The 15,450-nt window shown below is 52.1% G+C and overlaps 1 protein-coding gene across 1 annotated transcript in view; it reads left to right on the top strand.

Moving 5' to 3' along the window:
• Positions 1-4,559: 4,559 nt before the first annotated feature.
• The window catches only part of LOC138814596 (heat shock protein 75 kDa, mitochondrial), a 24,288-nt gene continuing 13,397 nt past the window's right edge, over positions 4,560-15,450 (top strand). The window contains exons 1-5 of the mRNA XM_070003629.1: positions 4,560-4,649; positions 9,319-9,483; positions 10,670-10,752; positions 12,318-12,458; positions 15,400-15,449. Of these exons, the coding sequence (XP_069859730.1) occupies positions 4,574-4,649; positions 9,319-9,483; positions 10,670-10,752; positions 12,318-12,458; positions 15,400-15,449 (515 nt within the window). The 5' untranslated portion in view covers positions 4,560-4,573. The remainder of the gene's footprint in view (positions 4,650-9,318; positions 9,484-10,669; positions 10,753-12,317; positions 12,459-15,399; position 15,450) is intronic.

Here is a 15,450-nt window from a genome sequence, read left to right on the forward strand (position 1 = left end):
AGGGACTGGGGGCTGGGAAGGTGGCTCAGTGGTAGAGCGCTTGCCTTGCATGCATGAGGCCCTGGGTTCAATTCCTCAGCACCACATATGCAAAAAGAAAAAAGCCGGAAGTGGTGCTGTAGCTCAAGTGGTAGAGCGCTAGCCTTGAGCTGAAGAGCTGAAGGACAGAGCCCAGGCCCAGAGTTCAGGCTCCACGACTGGACCCAAAAAAAAAAAAGAAGAAACAGGCACTGGCCGGGCGCTGGTGGCTCACGCCTGTAATCCTAGCTACTCAGGAGGCTGAGATCTGAGGATCGCGGTTCAAAGCCAGCCCGGGCAGGAGAGACCGTGAGACTCCTATCTCCAATAAACCACCAGAAAACCGGAAGTGGCGCTGTAGCTCAAGCCTTGAGCTGAAGAGCTGAGGGACAGCGCCCAGGCCCAGAGTTCAAGCCCCACGACCAACAACAAAAAAAAAAAGAAACAGGCACTGGTAGCACACACCTGTAATCCTAGCTACTCGAGAGGCTGAGGATCATGGTTTGAAGCCAAACCCAGCAAGAAAATTCTTGAGACTCGTCTCCAGTTAACCACCATAAAGCTGGGAGTAGAGCTGTAGCTCAGGTGGTAGCAGGCCAGCCTTGAGCAAAAGCAACTCAAGGACAGTACCCATGCTATCCCTGAGTTCAAACCCCAGAACCAGCACATACACACAAGAAACAGCAAAATGGTAGACTGCACTGGTGATGTGGCTCAAGTGGTAAAGCACCAACAGAGCAGGAAAAAGTTTAAATGAGAGTTTATGGCTCTGTGTTTATGCCCAGTATTTAGTATAAAAGGCGGGGGGCGGGGGGAATTAGTGGCTCAGGACTGTAATCCTAGTTACCCAGAAGGCTGAGATCTGAGGATCACAGTTCAAAGGCAATCCAGTCAACAAAGTCCACGAAATTTATCTCCAATTAACTACCAGAAAATTAGAACTGCCACTGTGGCTCAAAGTGGTAGAGCACTAGTGAGCAAACAAACACAGAAACAGTGCACACAGACCCTGAGTTCCAGCCCCACCACCACAAGGAAAAGGCCTGTGGCCTCTGTGAAGTTTAGGGAACTGAGAAGCAGCCAGCCCCCTGACACCCTAGCAAGGAGCACAGTCCTCAGCCTTAATCTTGAGTGAATCCCCCAGTTTTCTACCAAGGTGAATAAGAAAGAGAGAAGCAAAGCATTATAGTATGTGACCCATAACTTTTCATAGATCCATTCTACTCTAGCTGTGAGGTAGGAAAGTAGATAAGCCAGTGATTTAGGTTCAGAGGCCATCAAGGGCAGAAGGGCAGAGCATAAGGAGAACCCCTAGGAACTTCTCTAGCCCATCCTCATCTGCCAAGTTCACCACGCCCACTTGGAAAAGCAGGAGTATCAAGCCTGCCTGTTTGGTGTGTACTGGCTAACTTTGACTGGGAAAAGAAATATTGAAGCCAGGCGCTTGTGGCTCACGCCTGTAATCCTAGCTACTCAGGAGGCTGAGATCTGAGGATCAAAGTTCAAAGCCAGCCTTGGCAGGAAAGTCTGTGGAACACTCATCTCCAATAAAACCACAGATGGGGCTGGGAAGGTGGCTCAGTGGTAGAGTGTTTGCCTTGCATGCATGAGGCCCTGGGTTCGATTCCTCAGCACCACATAAGCAGAAAAAGCCGGAAGTGGCACTGTGGCTCAAGTGGTAGAGCGCTAGGCTTGAGCTGAAGAGCTGAAGGACAGCGCCCAGGCCCAGAGTTCAAGCCCCACAACCAGCAAAAAAAAAAAAAATCGGAAGTGGCGCTGTGGCTCAAGTGGTAGAGCGCTAGCCTTGAGCTGAAGAGCTGAGGGATAATGCTCAGGCCCAGAGTTCAAGCCCCACAACCAGCAAAAAAAAAAGAAAAAGAAAAATCGGAAGTGGCGCTGTGGCTCAAGTGGTAGAGCGCTAGTCTTGAGCTGAAGGGCTGAGGGACAACGCCCAGGCCCAGAGTTCAAGCCCCACCACCAACAACAAAAAAAGAAATATTGACACCCTAGTATTGCCTAATCCTATTGTCTGCCCCCATACAGTGCTGAGAAGAGGGTGAAACTGAAATGGCATTTCTCTCATCTTCCATACTGTGGCTCTTTGCCCACAGAGACCTCTTACAAAGACATTTAAACCAAACTGGTTATATCCATGAGATTCAGAGGATCCTTCAGGGAAGACAGTGATGTTTGGTGACAATCAGGTGGGAATCCAGACCCAGAGTGCAGAAGAGGCTGGGAGGGGGCACCACCACCATCATAGGTACTTTTTCTATTTCTCCTGCCCACTAGTACTCCTTCCTTGTTACTTCTCTGTTCTCAGGACTGCTAAGGACAGGTGAGGGCTCCTGAAATGAAGATGGTTTTCTATGCACCTTCCTAGGGTGAGGAGGATGATTAGGAAAAAAATGCCTAGTCTTGAAGTTGAGAATGTAGTTCTCATGTTCCCCAAACAGGGAAATGGAACTTCATAGGTCTAGCAAGAAGTCTTTGAACTTGACAAGTGTTAGAACTGGAGTCACCGGTAAGGGCTGAAGTGCACTTGAGGTTGGAGCACACAGGGACCTTGGAGTTTTTTTGTTGTTTGTTTGGGTCCGGTTAGGAAAGGGCCTGAACTCTGGGTCTGGGCACTGTCCCTCAGCTCTTCAGCTCAAGGCTAGCACTCTACCACTTGAGCCACAGCGCCACTTCTGGCTTTTTTCTTTTTAAAAATATTGCTTTCTTTTTTTTTTGGACCTTGGAGTTTTTGTGGGAAGTTGTCTCTTCCTGTTTGTGGCTCTCAGAGCAATAAACCATGAACCGATACAGGTGGGCAGGCCCAGATTGGTTTGCCTGGAACCTGGGAGAATTTTGCTCCCCTGAACCTAGCTATCTATCTTGCCCTCATCTTTTTTTTTTTTTTTTTTTTGTCGGTTGTGGGGCTTGAACTCTGGGCCTGGGCGTTGTCCCTTAGCTCTTCAGCTCAAGGCAAGCGCTCTACCACTTGAGCTACAGCGCCACTTCCGGTTTTCTGGTGGTTTATTGGAGATAGGAGTCTCACGGTCTCTCCTGCCCGGGCTGGCTTTGAACCGCGATCCTCAGATCTCAGCCTCCTGAGTAGCTAGGATTACAGGCGTGAGCCACCAGCACCCGGCTTTCTTGCCCTCATCTTTAACTGAAGCCCATTATCTGTCCTTTCCAAATAACCTCTTCTCTTTCCTAAAAGTGCTCTCCAAGCCAGAGCTGGTATCTCATAGACAAATGTGGAAACTCTTACAGAAAAGAGGATTTCCTAAGTGGAGTGAAAAAAAGAATGAAATGTGAGCCCAGTTCTGCTGGGTGTAGCTGCAGGGACATCCTGCAGATGCGCAGTCTGTAGTGTGGTGACTAGGAGAGACTCAGGCAAGGTGGAGGGATGCACGGACTGCCATCAAAGGCAAAAGGAATGAAGAATTGAGTGTAAGAGTTCCTGGGAAGCCATTGAAGATATCAGGGAGAAGGGAGAGGGCTGGCCTCTGCAGGACGTTGGGCTGACAGAAGTATCTTGGGGAAAGGGATTATGAGGCTCCTGGAGTCATCAAGGGGCAAATGCCAGCTTTTCCACCCAAACCTGCTCATTCTTTTCCTATCTCCTATCAGTAACTTGGGGGCAATCTTTGACACTTTAATCTGTAAACTTTTTTTTTTTTTGGTAGTACTGGAGAACTAAGGCTTGAACTTGGGGCCTCCTCATACTAGCCAAGGTCTACTCTTCGAAATACTTTCAAATGGTACAGGCTATACCAGCTCTTCCTTTCACATGACTGGCATTATAGGTCCAAGCTAATCTGGAAGCACCTCAGGACTCCCTCTTTACTAACACTCTGTCCAAGGACCCAAGTGGCATGGCACTCCTCTGCATCCACCTTTGGAGTGTTCACTGTGTGTGTGTGGCGGGGGGGGGGGGGGGGGGGGGGTGTATAAGAGCGCTTGGCGGGATAGGTGAGCGCTCTACACCTCCTGCCTTTAAAGAACGTTCTGGTAGAAATTATTTGACCTTAGCGGCAAGCACGGGGCGCGTCCGGGCCCGCAGGGAAGACCTGGCCTACATTTGGGTTGGAGCTGCACAGTCCGCCCGTGCCCCGGCAAAGAATCCCCAACCAAGAGGGAGCGAGTCGGGGTTCACGGCGAGGCGCCGCTGTGCCGCGGGTCTGGTTCGCGCGCTCCCGCTTTGGGGTGCACTCAAGTCCGGGGCCCCATTCCTCTCAGCTCCGGCCGGCCCGGGGCGGGAGGGGCGGGCAGCGGCCCGGGCCGGCCGCGTCCGGAGATGCCCGCGCCGACGCGCAGCGCAGCTCGCCGGGGGCACCAAACACCAGGCCACGATCGTCCTTGACGGCGAGACTCAAGGTCACAGAGCTCCATCCAACTCTCCAGCGCGAGGGTCCGCGCGCGCGAGGAGCCGGCTCCGTCCGCCCGCCCGCTCGCTCAGGCAGCGCCTCGGGCAGCCCGTCGCGTGCCGTGACGTCACCGCGCCGCGCCCCCAGGAAGGCCCGCCCCGCCCCTCCAGTCAGCGCGCGGGGCGTTCGGGAGCGGCAACATGGCGCGGGAGCTGCGGGCTCTGCTGGCGTGGGGCCGCCGTCTGCGGCTGCCGGCGCTGCCGGCCTCCACGGCGGGTGAGGCGGCTGAGGCGGGCGGGCTCCGGAGCCGAGACTCGGCTGACGGGCGTGAGGCAGCGGCGCCTGCTGCCGGGCGCAGGCTCCGCACGGCCTTTCGCTCCGTCCCGCCGGGCTGGCCGGGCGCCCCGGGCTGGCCGGGCGCCCCGGGCTGGTGGGGCGTCCCGGGCTGGTGGGGCGTCCCGGGCTGGTGGGGCGTCCCGGGCTGGCGGGGCTGGTGGGGCGTCCCGGGCTGGTGGGGCGTCCCGGGCTGGGCTCCTCTCGTCGGTCGGTCCGTCCCGTGGGCTCTGGGGGACGCGGTGTCCGTCGGGCGCCCGGCTCGTCGGGGGTGACGGCGGCGTCGGTCCTCGGTCCGCGGGCGCCGCTGCGCCCCGGGCTCCGCGTGCTCCCGGTTCGGGCTCAGGGTTTGGTGGGTAAATGCCGACTCCAGCCAACAACAGTTGCCCGGACCCCGGGTGGACTCCCTCCCGGTTGTTGGCCCCTGCGTCCCCCGGGACCCAGGTACGACAAGGAATGGAGAGAGAACGGCCCTCACCCCGCCTGGAGAGGGTCCCCGCGGGGGCGCGGCCTGCCCTCGCGGCCGGGTTGTTTTTATTAAGAGCCCAGGTCGGGGTGCCACGTTGCCTTGGAATTTCTAACGCTCCCAGCATTCCACACACGACTACTCATTTCTGTGTCCGTGGGTCCAGCCGCTTCCCCGTGGCTACACACTGTGGGCCATCATGCTTCATTAAACCGTTGTTCTCAGCAGTAGAGAATAGTTCAGATTACTTCCTGCGTTAATGAGTGAATGCTTAACGCACGTGTGGTATTTCTTTAGCGTCTTAGAATGAATGTTTCAGAACTTAGGCACTTTTAAAATGTTAGCTGAAGCTGTGATCCAACTTCTTTTTAAGTCTTTTTAAGTTGTTAGGCAATGAAACTGCTTATTTCACAGTATTTTCTCTCACACTGCATAGTGGTCCCTCAAGGGTTGGGCTATATTTTCATAGTAGATAGCTTGTGTAAGGATCTGGATTCAATCCCCCAGCGTAAGCCCCCCGCCCCAGCCATTTACTTAAAAGACACCTTGTTTGATTTACACCTGCATGGATATGAGTGCGAATAAAAATGTTTTTACTAGTGTCATGGCCTTTTCTGTGTCTGTACAAATTTCTTCTTGGTAGCTCTTAAGTCTTTCCTACTTAAACTTTAATTTTTTTTTAAATCTTCAACATGTCAACTTTTAAAAATAACAGTATTAATAGATAAGACATCCGTAGGCTTTACTGGTCTGCAGATCACTATTACCTTTGAATAAGTATTTTTACAGCTGTTGGGGATTTATTTTCTACTTACCCACAGTGTACCTTGTGTTATCTTTACAGAAATAGCCTGTGGGGTGTAGTTTCTAGGCTCCACTGTGTCTTTAAGATTTCTTATTTATCTTCATACTTGTATACTAGTTTGTCGGGTTACTGCCATTCCAGGTGAAAATGATTTCCTTCAGGATGTGAGATAGTTGCTCCGATGTCTTCTAGCACCAGTGTTGTAGATTAACAGTCCTGTCAGTTTGATTAGTGTTTCTTTTGTGGCTAACTCTAGGTTCAGTCCTGTCAGTTTGATTAGTGTTTCTTTTGTGGCTAACTCCAGGTTTTTCTTTTTTTCTTTTTTTTTTGGGGTCTGGTCGTGGGGCCTGAACTCTGGGCCTGGGCGCTGTCCCTCAGCTCAAGGCTAGCGCTGTACACTTGAACCACAGCACCACTTCCAGTTTTCTGGTGGTTAATTGGAGTTAAGAGCCCGGGGGACAGTGGGGGGGGGGGGTGAGTAGGGGCTGGGAAGGTGGCTCAGTGGTAGAGTGATTGCTTCATATGCATGAGGCCCTGGGTTCAATTCCTCAGCACCACATAAGCAGAAAAACCCGGAAGTGGTGCTCTGTGGCTCAAATGGTAGAGTACTAGCCTTGAGTTGAAGAGCTGAGGGACAGTGCCCAGGCCCAGAGTTCAGATCCCAGGACTGACAAAAAAAAAAATCTCATGGACTTTCCTGCCCAGGCTGGCTTTGAAAGGTGATCTTGGATCTCAGCCTTCTAAGTAGCTAAGATTACAGGCTTGACCTACCTGTGCCCAGCTGATTTCATCTTACAAAAAGAACCTCACCTGGACCCCATTCCTAAAGCTGGCACCTCTGGGCTGTATCTTCCTTTCCTCTTTCTTGATCTGTCTTGCTTTTTCCCTCCGTTTACTGTTAGAGGTCCATACAATGCAATTTCTACACCTGTTGTGCTTTCACAAGAATCCACTTGAATTTGTGGTATTCCCAGCCTTTGTGTTCAGGATGGAGTGAAGTTGTACTGGTTAGTAAAGAGAGCTCTCTTTAGATATAGATTGGTAGATATGTTTGTGTGTAGCTTGGATTACAGGCATGAACCGGCATCCAGCTTTAGCCAGAGTTTTTTTTCTTTTTTGGTTAGTCATGGGGCTTGAACTCCAGGCCTGGGTGTTGTCCCTGACCCTTTTGCTTGAGGCTAGTGCTCTACCATTTTGATCCCCACAGTACCACCGTTTTCTGATGGTTAACTGGAGATAGTCTCAAGTCAGGTGCTGGTGGCTCACGTCTATAATCCTAGATACTCTGGAGGCTGAGATCTAAGGATCAAGGTTTGAAGCCAGCCCAAGCAGGAAAGTTTGTAAGACTCTTATCTCCAATTAACCACCATGAAAACCAGAAGTGGAGCTGTGACAGAGCAGTAGCCTTGAGCAGAAAAACTCAGGGACAGTGTCCAGACCCTGAGTTCAAGCCCCATGTCTCATAGACATTCCTGCCTGGGTGGCTTTGAACCTCAGTCCTCAGATCTCAGCCTCCTGAGTAGCTAGGACTACAGGTGTGAGCCACCAGCTCCTAGCTAACCAGATACTCTTTTTTTTTTTTTTTTGGGTCCAGTCGTGGGGCCTGAACTCTGGGCCTGGGCGCTGTCCCTCAGCTCTTCAGCTCAAGGCTAGCACTCTACCACTTGAGCCATAGCGCCACTTCCGGCTTTTTTCTTTTTGCTTATGTGGTGCTGGGGAATCGAACCCAGGGCCTCAGGCATGCAAGGCAAGCGCTCTACCACTGAGCCACCTTCCCAGCCCCCAGATACTCTTTTTTGTTGTTGTTATTGTTGTTGTTGTTGGTCGTGGGGCTTGAACTCTGGGCTTGGGCATTGTCCTTGCACTCTTCAGCTCAAGGCCAATGCTCTTCCACTTGAGCCACAGCACCACTTCTGGTTTTCTAGTGGTTTATTGGAGATGAGAGTCTCATGGACTTTTCTGCCCAGGCTGGCTTTAAACCGTGATCCTCAGCTCTCAGCCTCCGGAGTAGCTAGGATTACAGGCATGAGCCACCAGCTCCCGGCTAACCAGATACTCTTAACCAGACAGCCAGCTATTTGCTGGTTAAGTGAAGATAAGAGTCGGTCCCACCTGGCTTTGAACCAAGATTCTAGATCTCAGCCTCTTGAGTAGCTAGGATTATGGGCATAAGCCCCATTGCCCAGCTTCGCTAGTCAGATTTTGCCTCCTCTGTGAAGAGCATTTTAGGTTGCTAAGATGGTATGACAGCATGTTGCCGTCTCTATCAAGCAGGTCCTGGGTTTTAGACAAAGTAGAGGAGGGAGGTGTGGCACAGCTGCTCAGCATGAGGCGGGCTGTGGGCTTAGTGAGGACAGGGCACCCAGGACAGCTGAGCTGCTGGGCATTGCTGAGGCCTTTCCCTCCTGCCAACTCCCAGGCCCGGCCCTGCCTGGGCTGAGAAGCCTGCGGCCCCATTCCCCACTGTGTGAAATGGAATGTTTTCTGAATTGGTGTGTTCGTTCTCAAGCTCTTCTGCACAGAAGTTAAGTTCAGGATTGTGTTATACATCCAAGAAAAAGCAAAAAAAAGGCAAATCGTTTATAGGGAGAGTATATCTGACAGGCAGATGTGTTCATTTCTTTTTTAAATTTTATTGTGTATGTGTGTGTTTTGTTGGTCATGGAGCTTGAACTCTAGGCCTGGGCACTTGAGCCACAGTGCCACTTCCTGCCTTTTCTGTTTATGTGGTGGTGAGGAATCGAACCCAGGGCCTCATGCATGCAAGGCAAGCTCTCTACCACTGAGCCACCTTCTCAGCCCCAATTTACTTGTGTTTGTGTGGTACCAAGGAATCGAACCCAGGGCTTCATGCGAGCTAGGCAAGCATTCTATCACTAAGCCACATTCCCAGCCCAGATGTGTTCATTTCCATCCAGTATACATAGCCTTGTTGACCGATCCCATGTTCTTGAAATCATCATATGATGAATGTCTACCAAACAACCCCTGGGGCTGGAAGGACAGGACTGGGTTCCTTCTGCTGGTCTGGTGAGGGCTTAGAGGCTGAGTGGTTTCGGTACAGCCCATGCTGAGGCTGGGCATGAGGATGTATCCGCATCCAGTGGGTGAGCCGCTGTCCTCCTGTGCCCTCCTGGCTAACATCAAGACAGGGCACCAGCTGTTTTTCAGTGAACCCCTTGGTCTTGGTGCATGTGAAGGGGTGAAACAGAAGCAGTGTTTTTCTGCACAGTGTTCATCACTCGTTGGTTTCTGCTGGACAGTTGAGATGGGAACAGTAAGGATGTTCTAGAAGCTTCTGAGCACTAGTTCTTAATCTCTGTGCACGGCTGTCTTTTCAGGAAAGCCAGTTCTGTGTCCTCAGAGGACCGCAGTGCAGTTCAGGGGTCCCAGGCGAACTCTGGCTTCGAGCATCTGTGTGGGACGGCCGTACAGCACTCAGGCCGCTGAGGACAAGAAGGAAGAGGCCCTGCACTCGATCATCAGCAGCACCGAGACGGTGCAGGGTGAGTGGTCAGCCGTGGTGGGCCAACAGGCTCGCCTTGGCTCGGGAAGAGCAGTTTTCCAGGAAGAGGTGGATACGCATGGAGCTGCTGGCCCCAGAGGAGGATGGCCTCCATTTCTGTCCGGCCAGGAACTCTTGGCTTTGTCCTGGTCTTGCTCCCTCTGGTGGCCACCCAGGAATCTGCTGAGTGGCAATGCAGTAGCACATCTGCTAGTAATCAAGGAAGCTGGATGGAAACTGAGTAATGGCCCAGCTGGTGAAGGACTGAATCCTGAGTACAAAAAGGCTGTCTCCAGTGCAGGCCCCAGGGCTTCCATTTCTGGCTTTTACGTGAAATGAGAAGAACAGAACTGTGGATGTGCAGAAGAGAATGGGGCTGTCTTACTTCTTTGCTTGTCAGATGATTTATTGGCGCACAGCTCCTTTGGAGAATCTGCTGGGGTCTGGTGCTTGAGGCAGGCCGGCTTCTCACGGCCCTGTGCTGTGGAGAAGCAGCCTCTGGTCCATCCGAGGCCTGTGCTCTCAGCGGTGGGAGAGCTGCCCTCCCTGTGCCTCTTTCCCTGTCAGCAGGAGCCCTCGCTGCGAGGCCGATGGTGTCCGCTTTCCTTGTGTCTTCTTGGTCACTGTGCAAAAATACTTACAAGAAGCTGGGTATGGTAGTGCCAGCACTTAGAGGCTGAGGAAGGAAAATTATGAGTTCAGGGCCAACCAGGGATCATAGAGACCCCGTCTCTCTATTTAAAAACGTAAAATTCGAAATCTTAAACACTTTTTTTTTTCTTTTTTTTTGCCAGTCCTGGGGCTTGAACTCAGGGCCTGGGCACTTTCCCTGAGCTTCTTTAGTTCAAGGCTAGAATTCTACCACTTGAGCCACAGCGCCACGTCTAGCTTTTTCTTTTTTTTGAGGGGGGAGGTGGGGTCCGGTCGTGGGGCCTGAACTCTGGGCCTGGGTGCTGTCCCTCAGCTCTTCAGCTCAAGGCTAGTGCTCTACCACTTGAGCCACAGTGCCACTTCTGGCTTTTTCTGTTTATGTGGTGCTGAGGAATCGAACCCAGTGCTTTATCCATACTAGGCAAGCGCTCTACCACTGAGCCGCATTCCCAGCCCCCTTAACACTTTTGAATGGTACATGGCATGTTTTCCACCAAAATGGAGATGAAGCTTTTTTGTTTATGATTCATTACTAGGTTCTGTCTCCAAACACGAGTTCCAGGCAGAGACAAAGAAGCTTTTGGATATTGTAGCCCGTTCCCTGTACTCAGAGAAAGAGGTAGGTGTCCATTTGTCATTACCAGTACTAACCAAACTGCTGCTACATCATCCATGAGACTGCTTTAGACTATGGCTGGCCCCAGTCCTAATCTACCCCTTAGAGTATCTTTACCAAAGTCTGCTTCAGTTTCATGGATAAGAATTCCAGGTGGTTCGTTGGATCAACTCTAGGAGCTAATTTAATTTTCTGGTATTTTAAGAACTCCAAGCATGGAAGTGGGTCTGTACTGAGGTCAGTCTCTGTGCATGCTTGCCTGCTCTCTGATTCTCTGTCACTGCTGTGTGCTGGCATCTGTCTATTTGCCTGGTCATTGGCATCAGCAGCGGGAAGACAAAGGCCCTGTGTGGTGTAGGGCAGAGAACTTTTTAGTTCCTTTGTAAAATTTCCTTGGGTGTGGGGCTCCCGAGCGTGGTGCCGCCTGTGGCCCCGCCACCCCACCTGAGGCCAGAGGAGCATGGATTTCTTTTTTCCAGTCCTGGGACTTGAACTCGGGCCTGGGCGCTGTCCTTGAGCTTCTTTGGCTCAAGGCTAGCACTGTACCACTTGAGCCACAGCACCACTTCCAGCTTTTTCTGTGTATGTGGTACTGAGGAATCGAATCCAGGGCTTCCTGCATGCTAGGCAAGCTCTCTACCACTAACCTACCTTCCCAGTCTCAGGATCATGAATTTTAAGGTCAGCAAGATCCTAGCTCAAAAAACCCAGTAATTAAACTTCATGTAGAGGAAATAGGAGTTGGAGAAAGAGAAAACCGCACTGTTGGTCCCGTGTTAAGTAATGTGGTTGCTATGGAGACGGGGGGCAGGGAGAAGCCCCAGGCTGCAGGAGCAGGGGCTTCGGTTCCCAGGCGTTCTGTCATGTCCCTGGCTGTAAGCCTCCCCTGTGGCTGCCGTGCAGTTTCTGTGAGAGCTCTGTAGGTAAAGACTTTTCTGAAAGGTGGAAGCTCATGTTTGCTAGAGGAAGTGAAGTGGTCTTTTCATGGAGTAGAGAGACCGGCGTTGGGTGTTTGTTACTCCTATGCAAGAGGCAGGTAAGCTGGGTACTCATGGCTTATGCCTATAATCCTAGCTGTTGGAAGGCTGCGATGTGAGGATTGCCGTTGAAAGCCAGCCCGGGCCAGAAAATTCATGAGACTCTGATCAGCCAGCACAAAGCTGGAAGTGGAAAATGTTTACTTAGAGCGAAAAAGCTAAGAGACAGGAAGTGGCACTGTAGCTCAAAATGGTAGAGCTGTAAGTATAAAAAGCTCAGGGACAGTGCCCAGGCCCTGAGTTCAATCCCCAGTACCGGTACTTAAAAAAAAAAAGAAAAGGCCCCTCATCAGGTGGTTCTTAACGTCTAAGTTGACAGAAGGGCACGTCATTCAGACTTTACTGAGAGCCCCAGGGGGCAGGAGCAGAGCACTGTGCGGGGGAGGGGCCACCTTTGGTGACTGCTCCCAGAGGAGGGCCGTGTGCAGAGCCTGCGGCCTCTGGCAGGCTCTGATTTTCAGGTGTGGCCACCTAGCTCACCAGAAAGATGTCTGGACTGCGCCTTCATTCTCCTCCCCTCTCTTCCTGTAGGTGTTCATTCGGGAGCTTATCTCCAATGCCAGTGACGCCTTGGAAAAACTGCGCCATAAGCTGGTGTCTGGTGGCCAGCCGCTGCCTGAAATGGAGATTCACCTGCAGACCGATGCCGAGAAAGGCACCATCACGATCCAGGTATGACTATCTCTGTGCCCAGGCATGTGGGAAATTTCCCACCCCGTAGACCAGGCTGGAGTGGTGCGCTGCAGCCTCGCCAGCGTGCACACCCAGGGCACCACAACTGCTTGCCCCTCTGTGACATACCAACTCCTTCCTGATTCTCTCATTAAGCTACCACTTGGCCAGCACAGGGAGTTGGAAAACACGAGAGACAGAGGAGAAGGAAATTTAAAGCTATTCCCAGTCCATGGCTAGCCTTAGTGATCTTGTGGTACCTCTTCAAGAACAAATGCTCTACCTGTGAGCTATACCCACAGCCCAAGGCTTTAATTTTAAGAGGATCAAGGTTTTTTGTTTGTTGGTTTGTTTGTTTTTTATGGGTCATGCGGCTTGAGCTCTGGGCTTGGGCGCTGTTCTTGCACTCTTCAGTTCAAGGTGAACACTCTACTGCTTGAGCCACAGTGCCACTTCTGGTTTTCTGGTGGTTTATTGGAGATAAGAGTCTCACACACTTTCTGCCTGGGCTGGCTTTGAACCCCAATCCTCAGATCTCAGCCTCCTGAGTAGCTAGGATGACAGATGTGAGAAGTTTTTTTGGGGGGTCCGGTCATAGGGCCTGAACTCTGGGCCTGGGCGCTGTCCCTCAGCTCTTCAGCTCAAGGCTAGCGCTCTACCACTTGAGCCATAGCGCCACTTCTGGCTTTTTTCTTTTTGCTTCTGTGGTGCTGGGGAATCGAACCCAGGGCCTCAGGCATGCAAGGCAAGCACTCTACCACTGAGCCACCTTCCCAGCCCCAGGTGTGAGAAGTTTTTGACTTCCAAACTCAAATTTCTTTTTCATGTTTTCTTCTACAAGTTTTATAGCTTTAGCTTTTACATTTCCATCCGTGATCTATTTCAAATAATTTTTTTTTCTTTTGCTGTACCACGGATGGAATGTAGGGCCTTGCACATGCTAGACCTGCCACTGGTTACATCCCCAGCCCAGGAGTGGATTTTTTCTCCCCCAGAGCTAAGGACTGAACTCAGGGCCTTACACTTGCCAGGCAAGTGCTCTTTCACTGAACTAATCCCCAACCTCCTGGAGTAGATTTTGGTGGGTGGCATGAGGTGAGGGCTGGGGTTTGCCCACCATACATGGCATCAGTCATCTCAGGGCTGTCTGTGAGGGGAGAGGTCAGGCGCATTGCCTGCATCTGCGCTGGACACTGGCTTTCTTCTGAATTATTGCAAATTTGTAACAAGTCTTAACATTGGCTAATGTGAGTTCTTCAGCCTTGTTCCTTTTCAAATATTCTAGGTATTTTTTACTTCAGTATACATTTTAGAATCTTCTACAAAACTTAGGGAGATTTTTTTTTTTTTTAGATATAATGGATCTGTAGATCAATGTGGGAGGAAACAAAGTTGAAAACAAACTGTTAAATATATTTTCTCCTGACTTATTATCTTAACAGAAACATTTTCCTGAAGAGTTCTATAGCGTGCCTGGGAAGGTGGCTCAGTGGTAGAGCGCTTGCCTTGCATACGTGAGGCCCTGGGTTCAATTCCTCAGCACCACATAAGCAGGGAAAAAAAAAGCCGGAAGTGGCGCTGAGGCTCAAGTGGTAGAGCGCTAGCCTTGAGCTGAAGAGCTGAAGCCCAGAGTTCAGGCTCCACAACTGGACCCCCAAAGAGTTCTGTAGGAAGTTCTATTGTATGAAAGTAAACATGTCAATGTAAATTATACTAAATGGCTAGTAGTTAATTCTAAACATTTCTTATTTATAATTGTTGCACGTTCCACAATTAAAGTATCAGGCCAGATTTTGGACTCTAACACCAGAACCTCAAAGAGAATTCACTGGAATCTCCTAGGTGGTGTGATTTGTCTGTCCCCAGCCTATGGAACACAGGCCCCATGCGGTGACTGCGGCCCTGGGGCTTTGGCCCAGAGGTCTGACAGTGTCTCATCCGGGATTAAGTGTTGCACAGTCTTCTCTGGTACCTGTGGTTCTTCATGCGTGGCACTGATCAGCCTTGTTTTACCATCAGGGGCCTAGCAGGGCTCTCTACAGGCTGTCATTGGGTAAAATGTGTACAGTGACTTTCTAGAAGGAAGCAGAGACCACTTTGGGGTGCTTTTTCCATCTCGTAAGTTGGTGAGGCTTGATGGACGGGGCCGTATCTCGGCCCATCTGCGGCAGGTGTTGCCGTGATGGGGCCTGGCACGGCCCACCGCGGATGCAGCCCCTGCAGTGGTCGTCTGAGAAGCGGCCTGTGCCTGCGTCTATTGGGGATGCCGTCACAGCGTACCCTAGGCTGGGTCATTCAGAAACAGTTCTGAGGCAGGAAGCCCATGAGCAAGGTGCCAGCGGGGTGGCCTCGGGTGGCAGAGGGACGAGCTCCCGGCCCCTTCTGTGAGTTCTCGGATTCCGTTTTGGGGGGCGGGCTGGGGTGGGGGGCTTCCTCCTGACCAACTCTGTAGGCTAGGGGTCAGCATCGAGCTGAGGTCACTAGCCTTCCAGGCACAGCCACCTGCTGTAGGTGGGGGTGGGGGGTTTGGCCTGTGGCCCTAGGTGGAGCTGCAGCTGGGCCAGGAAGGGGCGGCGACGCGACCCCTCTTCCTCCTGCAAGGTTGGGTCAAAGTCCTCCTGGCGCTTGTCTGGCCCTGGAGCACCAGCAGCCGAGCGGGGGGGGGGGGGGGGGGACGGGGGGGGACCGGGCGGGGAGGGTTGTCCTCTCGGGTTGGGTTTGGTGCTGGAGAGGGAGCCCAGGCCTCCATGTGGTGCAGTGCTGCTGAGCACAGGGGTGTGGGGCACGCGTGCGTGGGTCCTGTGCCGGGCGGCGGGTTGTTTGAATGAAGGTCGTCGCCTCCACTTCTCTCTGAGGTCGGGGCTGGCGTGCTGTGTCCCTGCGGCCCCTGCGCCCTCCTCACCCTGCCTCCGCTCCCCAAGGACTCCGCCTCTCTCCCCAGGACACGGGCATCGGGATGACACAGGCGGAGCTGGTGTCCAACCTGGGCACC

This window comes from Dipodomys merriami, unplaced genomic scaffold (assembly GCF_024711535.1).
Source record: "Dipodomys merriami isolate MVZ:Mamm:240054 unplaced genomic scaffold, mDipMer1.0.p SCAF_60, whole genome shotgun sequence".
Classification (NCBI taxonomy): domain Eukaryota; kingdom Metazoa; phylum Chordata; class Mammalia; order Rodentia; family Heteromyidae; genus Dipodomys; species Dipodomys merriami.